The 15,966-nt window shown below is 50.5% G+C and overlaps 7 protein-coding genes across 7 annotated transcripts; 3 read left to right on the top strand and 4 right to left on the bottom strand.

Annotated features, from left to right (window-relative positions):
• Window positions 1–55: 55 nt before the first annotated feature.
• On the top strand, window positions 56–1,236 carry KY384_006193 (uncharacterized protein; the record flags this gene model as incomplete). The annotated part of the gene is made up of 2 exons (XM_044814689.1): window positions 56–725; window positions 791–1,236. The coding sequence occupies 2 exons, from the start codon at window positions 56–58 to the stop codon at window positions 1,234–1,236; spliced, it is 1,116 nt and encodes a 371-aa protein (XP_044668839.1).
• A 171-nt stretch (window positions 1,237–1,407) lies between these two features.
• CPC2 (cross-pathway control WD-repeat protein cpc2) lies at window positions 1,408–2,622 on the bottom strand (the record flags this gene model as incomplete). Its single annotated transcript, XM_044814688.1, has 3 exons — window positions 1,408–1,836; window positions 2,046–2,363; window positions 2,416–2,622. 3 exons carry the CDS (start codon window positions 2,620–2,622, stop codon window positions 1,408–1,410), a joined length of 954 nt encoding a protein of 317 aa, XP_044668838.1.
• Window positions 2,623–2,982: 360 nt separating this feature from the next.
• On the bottom strand, window positions 2,983–3,945 carry KY384_006191 (uncharacterized protein; the record flags this gene model as incomplete). The annotated part of the gene is made up of 1 exon (XM_044814687.1): window positions 2,983–3,945. One exon carries the CDS (start codon window positions 3,943–3,945, stop codon window positions 2,983–2,985), a length of 963 nt encoding a protein of 320 aa, XP_044668837.1.
• A 1,233-nt stretch (window positions 3,946–5,178) lies between these two features.
• On the bottom strand, window positions 5,179–7,000 carry KY384_006190 (uncharacterized protein; the record flags this gene model as incomplete). Its single annotated transcript, XM_044814686.1, has 3 exons — window positions 5,179–5,967; window positions 6,028–6,774; window positions 6,821–7,000. 3 exons carry the CDS (start codon window positions 6,998–7,000, stop codon window positions 5,179–5,181), a joined length of 1,716 nt encoding a protein of 571 aa, XP_044668836.1.
• Window positions 7,001–7,570: 570 nt separating this feature from the next.
• Window positions 7,571–8,633, top strand: KY384_006189 (uncharacterized protein; the record flags this gene model as incomplete). The annotated part of the gene is made up of 2 exons (XM_044814685.1): window positions 7,571–7,800; window positions 7,856–8,633. The coding sequence occupies 2 exons, from the start codon at window positions 7,571–7,573 to the stop codon at window positions 8,631–8,633; spliced, it is 1,008 nt and encodes a 335-aa protein (XP_044668835.1).
• A 3,317-nt stretch (window positions 8,634–11,950) lies between these two features.
• KY384_006188 (uncharacterized protein) lies at window positions 11,951–13,327 on the top strand (the record flags this gene model as incomplete). The annotated part of the gene is made up of 3 exons (XM_044814684.1): window positions 11,951–12,163; window positions 12,235–12,345; window positions 12,395–13,327. The coding sequence occupies 3 exons, from the start codon at window positions 11,951–11,953 to the stop codon at window positions 13,325–13,327; spliced, it is 1,257 nt and encodes a 418-aa protein (XP_044668834.1).
• A 410-nt stretch (window positions 13,328–13,737) lies between these two features.
• Window positions 13,738–15,708, bottom strand: HAS1 (ATP-dependent RNA helicase; the record flags this gene model as incomplete). Its single annotated transcript, XM_044814683.1, has 3 exons — window positions 13,738–14,978; window positions 15,030–15,041; window positions 15,090–15,708. The coding sequence occupies 3 exons, from the start codon at window positions 15,706–15,708 to the stop codon at window positions 13,738–13,740; spliced, it is 1,872 nt and encodes a 623-aa protein (XP_044668833.1).
• Between the last annotated feature and the right edge of the window lie 258 nt (window positions 15,709–15,966).

Genomic DNA, 15,966 nt, shown 5'->3' with positions numbered 1-15,966 from the left:
CAACATGGTACGCCCCTGAATACTTCCCCGTAACCCCACTCATTGAATCCAACTAATGCCTCCCAGCATCCTCGCCGGCATGCTCGGCCTCGTCTACGTCAACTACTTCTACAAAGTATACATCCTAGACCAGTTCGCCGCCTTCCCTGAACCAGTAGCACAACAGCTTCGCAAAGCAATTTACTTCACGAATATGGACCTGCAGCCCCCGCGAGCGCTGAAATACTACCAGCAAGCCCTTCAATTAGCTGCGCAGATGGGAATGGATCCGTTCTCTGACGCGATCTTGGGGGTCAGGATCGAGATTGCGTTTTTGTTCGAGAAGGCGAATGCGCGGCCGGCGGCGATTAGAGTTTTGGAGGACATGAGGGAGAAAATGTCGGATTGGCTTGAGAAGAGGGATGAGGAGGGAAACGTTATTGGGGAACCAGTGGAAGCAAAGCCGGGAGAGGAAGGTGGCGAAGAAGATGCGGAGAAAGTGCTGGAAAACGTGAGGTATAGAAGGTTGAGGAGAACGGAAGTGCTGAAAAAGACTGTGAGGATAGCGGGGAGATTGGGGGATTTTTACTCCGAGGGAGTGGCGCTGGATCCGGAATTGGCGGAGGAGAGGATGGTGTGGGCTGTCACGGCGCTGCTGAGAGAGCAGAAGAGGAGGGACGATGTAGGCGTGAAGGATGGGGAGGGAGAGTGGTTCGGACATGAAGAGGTCCGCGCAGCACTCGAGTGTACGTTCCCGGCTTCCCCAAACTTGCAGGATGACTTAATGCTGACTTCTTCTCCGACCACTTAGCGCTGGGGACACACTACGCTTCTCAAAGGAAAAATTATCTTGCCGCCCCTCTCTTCCTTCAAGCCCTTGGTGTTGGCGGAAACAAAGACTGCCACGCTGTCGTCACCATGAATAATCTTGCCGCAGCTTTAGCGTTACAAAACCCGGGGATGATCTCAGGCCAGCCTGCGGCATCTGCTACTCAACAACTTGACGATGCTAGTACGTGGGCTAAAAAGGCGCTGCAGCTCGCACAAGAGATACGACCACCGCAACGGACGGAGGAATGCGATGAGGGCTGTGCAGTTGCTACAGTCAATCTAGGTGATTTTGCTGCACTCGGAGGCAACACTCTACAGGCGAGGGCGTACTACATAGAGGGCAAAAGCTTGAGCAAAGGGATAGGGTTTCAAGAAGGTGTCGCGAGGGCAGATAAGGCTTTGATGGATATGAGCAAACAGAGGTGACGCTGCTTGTAGAAGAGCACACTTCACACTCAATGGAGCTTCACAAAAGCTTGCTTACAAAGTTTCATTTTGCTGGCATGTTCGACTACTGCTCGGAGTATGTGAAGCCTTACTCTACAGCCTTCATTCACGGACCACTGCCCAGTACCAACCCCGTCACCACCACGCCATCTATCCTCGGCTCATCACACCCCACGCCCTAATGATGTTGTCCGTATACCCCGCAAACAAAGTCTGCCCGTCCGCGCTCCACGCCAAGCTCACACACTCCGGATCCCTAGCCTTCTTCCCAATCGTCGCCGTATAGTCTGGCTTCAACTCATCAACCTTGCTCTTCTTCTCTAGATCGAAAATGATGATATTGGAGCTCGTGGCCGCACACAGCCAGTACCGATTTGGCGAGAAGACGAGCGCGTGGATCTCGTCACCGGCTGTTAGGCTGTATAGATGCTTCGACTCGTTGAGGTCCCATAACATGGTTGTGCCGTCTTTGCCGCCTGAAGCGCAGAGGGAGCCGTCGGGGGATATTGTGACAGTGTTGATGTAGCCGGTGTGGCCGATATGATCGGTTTGGATGCGGCAGGAGGCTAGTTCCCAGACCTGGAGACACAGCATGTCAGCCTGCATGTCAGGAGTGGACTCAATGATAACAAGAGGAATTTAAAAGTGTCATCAGTGCGCCGGTGTTGTTCGTCTCATCGCCCCGGGAGGCTCTGAAGTAGCAAATACTTTAGGTTGACTGCAAATCATCTTCTGACAAAGATCTGTTTTTCCTTCTGACAAGCTTGAAGGAGGGTCTTGTTACGTACCTTGACTAATTTGTCCCAGCCAGCGCTGACGATCACGGGGCTCTGAGGATTTGGACTGAACCGTACGCATGACACCCATTCCGTGTGTCCCTTGTCTGTAATTGTGAACTTGCAATCCCCCAGCGTGTTCCATAACTTGATTGTGCGATCGCGGGACCCAGAGACGATTTGTCGGTTATCTGCAGAGAAGGATACTGAGAGGACGTCGTTCGTATGACCGACGAAGCGACGTGTGGTTGCACCTGTTGCCAATTCCCAAAGGCGAAGAGTCTTGTCCCACGAAGCGGAGAGGGCGTAAGCGCCGTCAGAGGAGATGACCTATGATCCATTAGTAAACCTCTTACAATTGGCTTTTTCGAGGTATGAGTACGCAGTCTGAAACGATGTGGGAGTGGCCGTGTAAACTCCGTTTTGGGTAGCCGTACTGTTGGTCATCGCGAGTCAGATTCCAGATGATGAGAGTCTTATCTCGACTGGAGGATAGAAGCATGTTTGGGTTCTCTAAGCTAGTAGCCAGAGATGTGACCCAGCCTGTGTGCCCCTCGAGCTGGCCGCGCATCACTAGCTGTTCCGCCATGCTGGGCAGGTGTGACAGAAGTAATAGTGATCACGTCTTGAACTTTGCGAGCCTCTCGCTTTCCAGGAATGCTCACGGCGAACTTGAGTCTGAAGCTAGAGAGGCTGCGTAAGGAATCTTTTCGAAGACGCGTTGACCTCCGCGCTGTGATGAGGGCTACTTGTGGGGTGGACTAAGCGAATTTTGATACCGCCAAGACTTTCGCGGAAGGTTCCCGCCTGAAATTCAATCAATGAAGGGTCTTGGTCTTGATGGTCCAATGTCTTCTATTGGTCGGTGGACTTATGAAATGCAATGGTCGTTCGAGACAATTGTTTTTCAAATGATGGAAAGGACTACTGAGGAAAGTCTCGAAACCTTTCAGCTACTCAAAGGACTCACCACATCCTTCTCCCCTGCCAGGATTATAGACCTTAGGACCACCTCCTTGTCCCGTTGTTTTCCCTCGTACTCTCCCCAACCGCTCCGAATGCCATCATTTCGATCACTAGCGGTCATCTTGATGCTTCTTCCTTCCTTGTTCAATACGCTTTCACTGGCTTTCAGACGCACAACCTCTCCGACCCCACTGACTTCCGTTGCACATGATAAGCCGCGCTCGAGCGAACCAGCACCTTTCCCTTCTGTTGTTGGTGTTGTTGTAGTGCCTGCCCAGCTGTTGCCTCTTCTTTCGCTCTTTCCTACCCCTTTTGCTTCACTCATAGCAGCAAGTCCTTCACGGTGTTCGTGTCGCGACGGCGATGCCGATGGCGATCGTGGTGACGGTGGTGGTAGTGGAGGCAGTGGCGATTCTGTCCCTCGCTTTCCGCAGCATGCGCATGTATTCATCACACTTGCTTGACTCTTTGGTGACCAAGCATCAGTGCTTGTAGAAGGTGACTGAACAATCGTACTGCCTCCAATAGTAGGAGGATAGCAGGCGCTTGTAGGGGTTCTCGCAGCTGTGGTCATCTCATGCACCGCAGCTCCGTCCCCTACGAGTTCCTGTGTGCCATGTATCTCTCCGAGGGTATCGATCTCCACCACCTTCGAAGTCTCGTGCTTTGGCGGGCCTTCAAAAGGCAAAGGAAAAGGCAAAGGCGAAGCCTTGCGGATACTGTTGGCTGATTTAGCATCAGCGAAGTCAGAAGAGAGATAAGCGTCAGGCGCGCGGTTTTTGATTGTACTGAGCTCTGCTGCTGCTTTGAGGTCTTCGTCTGCCTCAGAAGCGGAGTGATCGGTTTTGACATGCGAAGTGAATTCAAAAGTGTGATGATCGGTAGCATGGTCGGGGTAAGACTGGAGAAGGCGTTGTTTCTGACGGCGATGGTGGTGGTAAATCATACTTGCATATGAGAGGAGTGCAAGTAGGAGAGCCCTTCACTTGATTAGCTTCTAAAGTTGAATGTTTGTAGGTTGCTGAAGAGCATACAGTATAGCACTATTCACAATCATAAGCAGTGCCCCGCCCGTGAAATGCGGCCGCGATGTCTGTCCACCGACACCGGCGACATACGAAAAATTATAGATGTCATGGCTACTCTGTGCCACAGAAGCGATACTCACGAAGAAGACGATCAGCCAGAGAGTAGTCGTGATGACATTTAGAATGAGGTTATTAAGTGGCTTGAGGCTTCGACGGGCGAACAGGCTAATCTCAGCCAGAACAAGGGAAATGACAGCTAAGCTGAGGAGGAGGAGAAGTACAACGCCACTGTGAAGAGCAAGCGTGGGTCAGTCTTTCCCGTAGAAACTACCAGGAAGATGAAAGGGTATTTGATGTAGCATAGACTTAGAAGAAGAGGGGCATACACAGTCAAGTAAACGACAATTGCATTTCGAATCGTTACCCCAAAGACAAGGATTTGAAGAACCAAGATTAAGGTCCAAAAAGGAATGAGCAAAGCTTTTCTCCAAGGTTGAATCATTTGCGTGTGTCCTCTGAATTCTCGAGCATCCTCAAGCTGTCTTTTGTCGTCCATCTAGCCCCACGACCGGAGAAACACTCAGCCAGCTACTTTAAAGTTGTCTGATATGAGTATGATCTTTCTCTTGGGACATGAAAACCAGACTGAAGGTACAAAAACTGGAAAAATTGATGCCGTCAATCACGCCCAACCCGTTCAACTTTCATGCCCGCAAGCCTTTCAAAAAGCAATCTTGCTGCGATGGCTAGAAAGAGTCTTGATATAATTCAAAGAGAATGGTTCCTCAACATTGTGTCCAATGCCTGCTATACACCAGAAGCACAACGAATAAATTGCTTGTAGAAAGAATCAAGGCCGCGAGAGCAGGAAGGGAGCCAGTCCCGTTTTCGCTCTTCCTCTCGCCTCAAACACCCCCAGAAATATCGATGAAGCCAGTCAAAGTGTAACGATTGATCACCTATACTGAGGTTTCAGGTATCTAATCTAGTGACCTGGTACGCGCGCAAATAAAGGGAGTGAGACAGGGAGGGAAGCGGGCCGGCAACAATGCTATTTTGAGACAGAGCTGCAGAAGTAGAATGCATGCATCTTGGCAGCTGTTGAAAAGCTATGAAGAATGAAGACGGTAATACTTTAGACTTACATTAGATCATTGGTATCCTAAGTACTTCATGCCGCGTTTTCTGACGATGTCGAGAGCAGCTTTTATCCAGGCAACTTCACGATCTCGATCAGGATGCGATTTCACTTGTTCGAGAACGATACTAAGCGGCGCCGCCATCGATGCAGGACCCAGGCCGAGCATACAATCCTGCGTGCTATACTCAAATGACTGACATACATTCCAAGCAAGTGTAAGATAGTCTCTCCTTTGCTCTCCAAGTTGCCGAAGATTAATGAGGCGAGCTTTGATCGAGCAGGAGCCCGCCTTTTGGCCACATGACAGACACGGGCAAGGCGAATCGGGTGTCATTCCAGCCATCACCTCACCCACCTCTCGGTAGAGCGCAAAAAGTCCAGACCAAAGCAACAGAGAAGTTATCCAGTACCACATAGTTACGCCTGAAATTTGTAGATTGGAAAATTGGAATGCCACTGGGAACAATTTGGGTAAGTCTTTGTCGTCTACCGCAACCAAGCCTTTCGCTAGGGTCGGCGTGTAAAGTGGACCAGGAATTTTAGCCGCAAAATCCTCGAAAAACTGCTGTAGATGGTCATCAAGATCCCAACATCGATCAATGAGGTCTAGGGACGCTTCTAGTACTGTAGGGAAACCGAGGATTTTGAGCTGGTCAGCTGCTAGATATAGACCAGGAGCCTCTGCGAAGAAGTCTACAAGCTGATCGATGGGACTTTTAGCGTTAATGCTCCAGGGTGATTGAATCCACTCAGAAGACGATAGATAGGTAGTTCTATGTTCCCGAAGCGCGGACAAAATCTTTCGTCTATTGTATCAGCAAGCGTATCCCGAAATTGTATGGTCTGAGCGAGCACTCACAGCTTGGACGCGAAAGAGAGAGAAAACATCATGAGCAAGCCCACTCATGAATGCACCAGGGCCGCGAAGCTGGACCAAGGTCGCGAGGCCGCTATGGTGATTGAGGTAACCATATCTACTTTTTCCGGGGCACTCTGTGAGCTCGTAGAAAGCTAGATTCATGCAAGCCGCAAGTGTTTCATCCCTGTACATCTGGGATTCATCCCACAGGGCATGCTGGAGCTCTTTCAACCCCGAACCGTACAGTATCCTGCTCTCGGCTGCCAACGAATCATTGCCACTGATAAAAGCAAGCCTTGCAGTACACAGCGCAGCAGTTGACACTTCTAAAGCTTTGGTAGGTGAAGAAACTTCTGGCAAGCTCATGAGCCAAGGTTTGCCGTTGGAGGTTCCTAAAACGAACTCTGGGATGTAGGAAGATATGTAGGCACTGAGTAGTTGCTTGCGAAATTGGGCTTGACAGAATGTATCATTGTCCATGGGTATGCCGTTACTTGCGTGACCGCTGTTGGTGGATATAGAAGTATCGTTGCAAAGAGTAGGCAATTGCTTTGGTGCCTTACATCGACTAGTACTGAGAGCTTTGATCGTTTCCGGACGAAAGACTGTACTGGCTGGGGAGGGTTTCTTGGGTGTAGATCGAGTCCCAACGACGACCGCTTCAACAAAGATCATCTCGCGCTGGTAGCCAGCACATACTCTTTTGGACTTGATACATTGGCTACACTGTGGCCTCTTTGCATCGCACTAGATAGGGGTCGCCTGGGTTAGCGTATTTCTTGAAGAATCATACTCGTCTGATTGTTGCGACTGACAGCCATCCGTCTTTGCTTGCACGTATGACATGCTTTCGACCTTCCAGCCACCCCAACCATATCGGTAAGTTGCTTCGATGGAAGCGAGTAGACCAAGAGATCGAAAAATTCGGAGGAAAGGAGCAGAGTGTTGGCTGTCGCGACGGTTCGTCTAACATTATATCCTATGGCGATGTTCTTGAAGGCCTCAGCCCGTCAGCTATCGCATCTCTGAGGCTTTAGTCCGGCCCAGCAAGCGAACCATGAGACTATACAATTGGTGGATCAGTAGTCATGATTGCGATCTTGAGGCGCCAGGAGGAGCCGTCAATGACAATTGGCCTGTGCCTTGAGTTGTCAACTCACCGACCTCACTTCGTTCTTGGCGAACGACGAAGGGCTATACTGCTTTTGGAGTCATTTCGCGGACTGTGGCTTGGTCGACTTCGCCGGGCAAGCAGTGGGCAATACTGGGCACCTGGTGGTGTGGCCGAAGCTTACCATATCAATAACATAAGCAAACCACAGGCAACTAGCTCATTTCAAAAACACATCTCTTTCCATTACTGAACACTGAAGCGCAATGATGGCTTTGCTGGATGTATGTGCAGAGGAATGTTCACTAAACAAGGCATACGTCAGCAGCTCAGGCATAAAGCCAACGTCATCGCCATTTCAGCTTCCGGCCCATCCGACGGACCTTTATACACAACAGTCTTTAGACTTACACAAGACATAAATTCGCAGCCATGGGTTCGTCAGGCATTGACATTAAGGTATTCCGTGGTTCGAAAGATAGCGGTATCGTTGAGACAAGCATTCCTCAGCCTGATCTCAAAGGCGACGAAGCCCTTGTGAAAATTACCCACAGCGGCCTCTGCGGTACAGATCTGCACTATCTCGAAGCTGACCTTGTCCTTGGACACGAGGGTGTGGGTATTGTCCAAGAAATTGGTCCTGGTGTCCGTCATTTGAAAAAGTAACCATAAGTTGCTACCACATCTTACATGCTCTCTGACTAATCAATCCAATAGAGGCGACAGAGTCGGTTTTGGCTATGTTCATAGCACATGCGGCCACTGCCTGGAATGTTTCTCCGGTAAAGAGACCTATTGCCCGGAGCGGGTCATGTATGGACTCGGCGACTTTGAAAATGGCTCTTTCTCCTCCCACGCAGTGTGGAGCGAGTCTTTTCTCTTTCTGATTCCTCCTGCGCTCCAGTCGGGCCACGCGGCGCCATTGCAATGCGGCGGTGCTACCGTCTTCAACGCGCTCGAAGGCTATGACACCCGCCCAACAGAACGTGTCGGAATCATAGGCATCGGCGGTCTTGGTCATCTAGCTATCGAATTCGCGGCCAAGATGGGCTGCGAAGTAGTCGTCTTCAGCAGCACAGACAGTAAGAAGGAAGAAGCGATGAGACTAGGGGCGACTGAATTCGTCGCCACCAAAGACGCGAAAAAGCTAGATGTGAAGCCACTCTCGCGTCTTGTAGTCACAACGAGCCAGATGCCCGACTGGGAGCCTTACATTCCCATATTGGCCCCAGGGGCGAAGATATTCCCACTCACAGTCTCGATGGGAAACTTTGAGTTCCCGCAAATGCCGATGATAACGCAGGGTATCACTGTGCAAGGGACCGTGGTTGCTCCTCGAAGTGTGCATATGAAGATGCTAGATTTCTGCGCGATGCACGGAATTAAGCCTGTGACTCAGGAGTTTCCACTTACAAAGCCAGGGATCGAAGATGCGCTTGAGCATTTGACCAGTGGTAAGATGAGATATAGGGGTGTTCTGGTCGCACAAGGCTGAAAACGTTTGGTGACCTAAATTCCATGTAGCTTAGACCTAAGTTTAGGCATGAACGTGGATGAAATATCGAGGAAACACCTTCCTTTTCATCATATCTCAACACGCGACGAGGCTTCTTGTCTCTTCTCTTACCTTCGGATTTGCCGAGGGTTTTGAAGCAAACCTCTAGTGTCTCGCTAGGGTGATTGACTTCATTTCTGAGACCACTGAAGTTGGGTTACTTCTCTTCAAGCATACCTTTCAAGGGCCACATTTTCTTTCTCGGTTGGCATCAAGAAGGCTAATGATGCAGGAGGCCGAGTGACAACAATCGGTCGCTAATCCCTGGATTCAATCTTCAAACACTCATTGAGAGTCTAGTGATTAAGAACGGATATGAGACAAAGACCTTAGATATATAAGCAACAGACAAGAGGCGTTTCCATCGTCTCAATTTCACAGCTCATCTCTAGCTCGAAGAGAAATGCGATTTATAATGACCTTATGGTGCTAAATCCCTCTAACGAATTAAAACGCTCTTTGCACGCTCTTTGCAAGTCAAGCAAATGATGCACCAACGCCCTTGACTTAAGCCAATAGTCCGGATTCGATGAGTCTTGAGAGCTGCACAAGAAGGAGTCTCTGATTAGCGTATTGCAATCACAGGTAAGCAATGTCTCAAATTGGGGTCATTTCTATCTGCCCGACAAAAGAAACTAAAGGCTGAAAGCCACAACTACATCATGTTGCCATGATTAGTCAATTTATGGTACAAGTGAATGTTAGGCTAGGTCTTTGACAGAGATAGGAAAATTTGGAAACCAAAACGAAAACCCAACAAGTCCTATACAGTACAGCGCTTCATCATTAATATCATTAACGAGCAGTCCATCAGCCCATGAATCGACAGCAATGGTTCATTGGGACCGAAAAATTTCAGGTGGCGAGGATGAGACCAAGCCCCACAACAACGATTGGCAACACTTTGGATACCTGATTCACCCCTGTCGTAGCGTCATTACTCTTCGCCGCCGAAGCGGTAGCGGACGGACTATGCGAGGTCAGTAAAGCTTGAAAGACGACAAAGATAGAAACACATACGCGCTAGCAGTGGTGGCAGCACTCGTCGCCATTCCCGCAGGAGCGCTTCCCTTCTGATTACTCTTCGTAAAGCAAGGCAGCGGGTTCAGCGGCTGTCCCTGCCAGCACAAGACAGCCTGGTCCTCGCCAAACTGGGTGTCGGCGGTGCAAGTAGTCTGCCAGGCCAAAAGAACAGAGGTGTCGAGGTCTTCATTGAGTTCGGTATCAGTGGCGGATATGGCGCAAGCGTAGCATCCGTTCATATCCTGGCCGTTGGTCTTGTCTGAACACATGCAGTGGACAGTGGTCTTGTCCGATGCGGTACCGACGGCAGTGACGTTGGAGCTGGTAGTCTGGCAGGCTTTGAGACCGTTCATGTAGGAGTCGCAGGGGGCGCAGGAGGCGGAAATTAGGGCGGGGAGGAGGAGGGAGAGGGCAGTCACATGGTAGAAAGAATGCATGTTGAATTGGATTGGTGAACGAGTGGCACTGTGACTGACTGTAAAGCGGTATGTGGTGGCAAGATGGCAAGGCTGAACTAATCTGATTTTCACAAGGAGAGAGCTGCAATTTCTAGTGACAGCCACCGGTCTTTATAATCGAAGAGCAAGACGGCACGAATCTTCTCGGGATGCAGACGGTACCTGCATAACGCAGGTACAGCCTTGAGCCGTATTTCCCGTGTGACCGACAACGTTGACATTGCGTAAAAAGACTAAGTAAAGGTCGTCGATTGAGGCCGAAGTTCCCCTCTCGCCACGCAGGTGGGAGCAGGCTCGAACGTAAATAGAGCGGGTGTACCTGCAGCAGCCAAGAATGCACACCTACGCGCTGAGGCGGCTTACCTGCAGACAACAGCATCTGGCCCCCATGGTCAAGCGAATTCTTCAGCCTTGCCCCTATTCGAGGTTGGTATGAAGGCAATATGGTGGACGCTCCAGACTTTCAGGCTACTCAACATCTATTTCAACAGGAAGAACGAGAGGCCCGAAGCATATCCATGCGAGTGCGGTGGTGGACGATAACACCTTGTGCCACTTTGATGTCTGTCTCGGTGTCTCCAGCTTGCACGTGGATTCAGGGCAACAATCGGGAGGTCCGGCCCGTAGAAATGTCCCTATTCGGACAGTGCTAAGCTCCCTTGGGTCATCGGTAGGCAGCCAAGGCGCCAATGTCGACCTGAAACCTATTCTTATTTACCGACCCCAAGCATATTTCCTCCTAAGAATATTGGACATTCTCATAGGTCGATGAACGCTTCCAATGGCAAGCTTGGCCAGAAATATGTAAGCGCTGTCAACTCGTTGAAAGGTGCAAGAGAGGGGTGGTGGGGCAACAGGCAACATCTGAAAATCGATCTTGATTTACGGCTCAAGCTCAAGATAGAAATCGACCATCTTCATCTTCACTGGAAGAGCGACGGCTCACTCCAAAGAAATCATCCATCCAGAGTCAAGTGAGGCATGCTTAGTGGTCTTGTCATGCAACAGGACTACCATATCCTGCCGGATTGTCCTTTGGCATTGGGAAATGACGCTTCCACGGCAGATTTGAAAACATGACCACCCGAATGCCAATATGACCATCACTCCCAGACAAATACACTGCCAGCAGCACTCGACGCAGCCGAAAAGGTATCTCATGGAACGACGAGTCCATCATCCCGCCACATCTAAGGGTGGCCGGTGCAAGACCGCTTTGGTGGCACAGCACGATAGTAGGCTACGCCGCGACCCGCTGCAAGCAACCGCGCACCAAGAGTGGCACAACGTCTGAGCTTCCACCCAAAGACCAGCAAAGGGTCCAATCGACTGCTCTTCACGTTTGAGACTTGACCCTACGGCCTCAATAGTTGTGCTCTAAGGCTTGTTTGACTGGACTGTGCGTGACTTAACCACACTTGGCAGCCTTAGACGAAGAACGAGGATGCTTAAGACTCGAATTCTCAGTCATTGATTGGCCAATTGAGGCATCGTTCATTATGACGACGTCACAGACGCTTCAAAAGCTTCAGAAGCTTCATGAGAAGCTTGAAGTCAATAGCTCCTTGAGCTCCCTGACAGTCTGCTCAAGAACGTATATATCATATCTGTTCCCTTGCCTGAAACCCAAAACTTGTTGGACTTTTGACGCTCCATCTTAATCATTTCGCTCGCTTAGACGAATTCTGCTGGTATAAAGAACAGAAACCCCAAAGCTGGAGCTTGTGTGTGATTCTGCTGTCCACCTGTCGCCCTTGCCTCTTCACCTCAGCAGCAATGGCCCCACAGTGGGCTTCAGGAGGGGGCAAACCGCACTTCCCACCAGGGCATTTCCAAATGAGCGACTATTCGAACTTGCAAGTTGACCTCTTGGTCGTCTTGAACATCTGTCTTGCACTGCAGCTGCTGTTCATGGGCCTCCGCATCTGGTCTCGACAAATCAAAGGCGTTCGTCTGGTGCTCAATGACTACTTTGTCCTCGCTGCATGTGTACGTCTCTCTTGTTTTTCTCTGCAGTACATTCAGCAAAACAGGAAAAGGCTGATCGATAAAACACAAAGTTCTTCAACATTGCATTCTACACCGTCGACCTCCTAGGCATCTTCGCCGGGGCCGCTCGTCAAACCGAGACCCTGCGCAACCCCCCCGAGCAGATTCAGTGGTCCGTAAAGGTATGTGAGATTCCTCGAAACTCGTGCCTAAGCTCACCGACCATCGCAGTACATCTACCCCACGCAAGCAGTCCTATGGGCCACCGTCAACACCCTCGTCAAATTCAGCATGGCCGACCTGTACACCCGCGTCTTCCCCACCCGAACAATGCGCATTTCCGCTCTCATCTTCTCCGCCATCTGCCTCATAAACTTCATCGTCCAGCTCGTCGTCTCCATCGTTCCCGGCGAGGCATCCCACAGCAACACCCCAAAAGCAAACTCCTACATCGCCACCGCAGTAATAAACCTCGTCCTCGACGTCATCGTCATCGTAATGCCCATGCCCGCGCTCTCCACCCTGCAACTCCGCCCCCACAAGAAATGGTCCCTCATCTTCGTCTTCGCGCTCGGCTTCGTCATCACCGCCATCTCGATCGCGCGCGTCGTCTCCTTCAACGCCGGGCTGAAGAGCCAACCAAAGGGAGGCCCGAAATCCGCACACAAAACGTTCTCCCTACCTTTGACGAGCTATCTCGAGACTAGCCTGAGCGTCATGAACGCTTGCCTACCCGTCATATTCCCCGCGATCATCAGCATTGGCCGTAGATTCTCAAGCCGCTTTTCGCACTTGGTCACCGCTTATCACAAGAAGGAAGGGTATGGGCACATGGATGAATCGTATGTTGGCACGAGGCAGACTTCTTCTCCGCGGGCAGCGCAGCCGGATCCTGGTGCGGCGGGTCCGAGAGCCGCGTTTGCGAGGTGGAAAAAGAGGGGGTTGGATAAGACGCTGCCGTCGCTACCGACACTTGCTACGCAGGGCAAGGGCACTCGGGCTGATAGTAGTGATGAGACTATCGATCTGAAAGGGATGTCGACGAAGGCGTCGAGGGGGTTGATGATGTTCCGAGGCAGAGGGCTGATGGGAAGGGTATTGTGGTTGATAGGGAGTGGGCGGTGGAGTATGGGAAGCCTATTATCTGATATTGTGTGTGGATAGGATGCTGGTGAGAGATACCTGCATGTGGCGTATATATGTTGATATGGGCTGTTGAGATGAGGATGAGTAATGTACCTAATATGATTAATGAGGAATTTCCCACAGGCAAATTGTTACTCGGAGTACTCGCAACATCCACCTTTTTGTTTTGTGTTGGGTGTACTCTTGACGGACCAGGTGTCCTGGGATGCAACAATCCGATTTCAAGGTTAGCGACAGCGGCATTGAGTGTGAATGATAAGTCATGCGCTTGAAACCTTGGGAGCAGATCCCAACCTCGTGAGTTGACTTGCGAGTCCGCTTATCAATGTCAACCCACACGAAGAGGGTTGTTTTCATGAAGGTGAGATGAAAAGATCGGACATTTCATCGTCCTCATGGTCCGCGATATCGATCAGAGCAACTTCCACCTAACCATCTACATCCCTCCGCTTCCTATGCTGAAACCTCTGTCCGCCCTTCTGATTCGGCTGCCGGCCATACTCTCGCCTCCACTTCGTCCGATCCTTCATACTACTACCGAGCTGAATATCCACCCTTGGGGGTTGCGAGAACCCAAAACTCTTCGCCACAAGTTTCAAATCCAACTTACCAACATCAAAGACACTGTGTAAGCTATGACTCGCATACGCCTGCAAGTAGCTCCTATAACCATCCTTCGCGCCTTGGTTGAGGTAGTAATTCTGGCCGATGAGCTTCTCGAGCTGCGGCTGGATATTCTGGACTTTCTTCACAGGGAACTCGAATTCTACGAGCGGGACCTTGGCTTGCTTGAGATGGCTGAGGAAGCCGACTTCGGAGGGTTGGAGGAAGAGGAGGCTGCGGCCACGGCCGCCGGCGCGGGCGGTACGACCGACGCGGTGGATGTAGTCGCGAGGTTCGTCTGGGGGGTCGAATTGGACGATCCAGTCGACTGCGGGTATGTCGAGGCCTCGAGCGGCGACGTCAGTACATAGGAGGGTGCCGTGTGTGGCGTTGCAGAATTCGAAGAAGGTGTTTGTTCGTTTCTGCTGCTTCTGCTTGCCGTGTAAGTCCAAGCAGGGCAGGTCGATGTAGTTGAGAAGCTCTGCGTGATATTTGACACATGCGCACGAGGAGAAGAAGACAATGGTTTTCTTCTTTGCTGCATGTTGGCGTTTTAGGAATGAGAAGAGTAGTAAGAAGCGTTTGTCACCACCGCACAGAACAAAACCTTGCTCAAGACCGCTGACTGTGCTGTGGACGTCGCTGCTGCTAACATTAATGTAGAGGGGACCAGGACGAAGTGAGATGCGCGCTAGATCTTCCACTTTTGTGGTTTGCGTAGCTGAGAACAGCATGGTCTGCCGATCTTCGTTAGGCAAAATCTTGACGATTTGCCGCATCTCATCTTCGAACCCAACTTCCAGTATCCGATCTGCTTCGTCTATAATCAGTGCTCTCAAATTCTTGAAGATAAAACCTTTCGTATTCTGTAGATGATCGAGCAGTCGACCAGGCGTTGCGATTACCAGATTGACGCCTTTCGACAATTTTTCAGCTTCTGCACGCCTGTTCGCTCCGCCCATGACTATGCCGTAGGTTTGTGAGTGATGAGCCATCAGTTCTCGCGCAACGCCGAAGATCTGCAGGGCTAGCTCTCGAGTGGGCGACACGATGATGACACCAGTACCTAGAAGTAACGTTCAGTCTTAGACTAGAGCAAGACGTTCATTTGATTTACCGTTCCGAGGTTCTGTTGAGGATTAGCATTTGAAAACGGAAGCAGAAGACTTAAACGTACTGAATCGCAGCGCACTCAACATCTCTACCGCAGGTATCAAGAAAGCTAATGTTTTGCCTGAGCCTGTCTTTGCTGCTCCTAGCACATCTTTGCCCGCTAGGAGCGGTGGTATTCCCCTTTGCTGGATTTCCGTCATTGCTGTGAACTTCATTTCTTCAATTGCTTGCATGGTTTTGCTCGAGAGATCTAAATCGGAGAAGAGCTTGGGATCGGTGGCTGTAGGTAGAGATAGAGTTGTATTCGCTGGAATTGGCTCATCTACTGTTGTAGTATCCCCATCCTTAAACGGTTCGCCGGCTTCCTCTCCCTCCTCCTCTTCCTCTCCTTCTTCGTTATCATCAATTTTTTGTCTGCCATTTTGAGAAACTGGCTCCTCCGTCACCACTTTGGGCTGATGAGCTGTGTTCCCATTCTCTTCATTGTGATTATAGTCTCCATTGCTTTCCTGCTCTTTAGCGGTGTTGCCCTCACGTTTTCTTTTCTTCTTCTTGTGCAGGCTGGTCGTACTCGCAAGGTCGGTGACTAATGGTTCAAGGTCTTGGGGAATGTCGTCGTCTCTTGCATTAGCATGACCGTGTTTCCGTTTTCTTTTTTTGCTCTTCAATTCCGTATTTTCCATGGTGGCGTATGTTGAGTGCTTGACTTTTTTTCTCTCAAGTTCCGTCAGAGCTGCTCATAAGGCTGGCCTTGGCAAAACACAAATAAGCGAAGAGCTAGCGCCCTAGCGTCTTGCCCCCCGGGAGTACCAATTTTGGGGGGCGGATTCAGCCGCTTCAGGGGCACCAGGGGGTTCGTGATCAATCTCCTCCGACTGCTGCAATAGTCAACATTCAAACTGCAATGAATGTTTATGAAAGTCCACTATGTACATGTGACG

Source organism: Bacidia gigantensis, assembly GCF_019456465.1.
Source record: "Bacidia gigantensis strain McMullin 20006 chromosome Unknown contig_246, whole genome shotgun sequence".
NCBI classification, from domain to species: Eukaryota; Fungi; Ascomycota; class Lecanoromycetes; order Lecanorales; family Ramalinaceae; genus Bacidia; species Bacidia gigantensis.
This window is presented reverse-complemented; position numbering and strand designations above follow the sequence as displayed.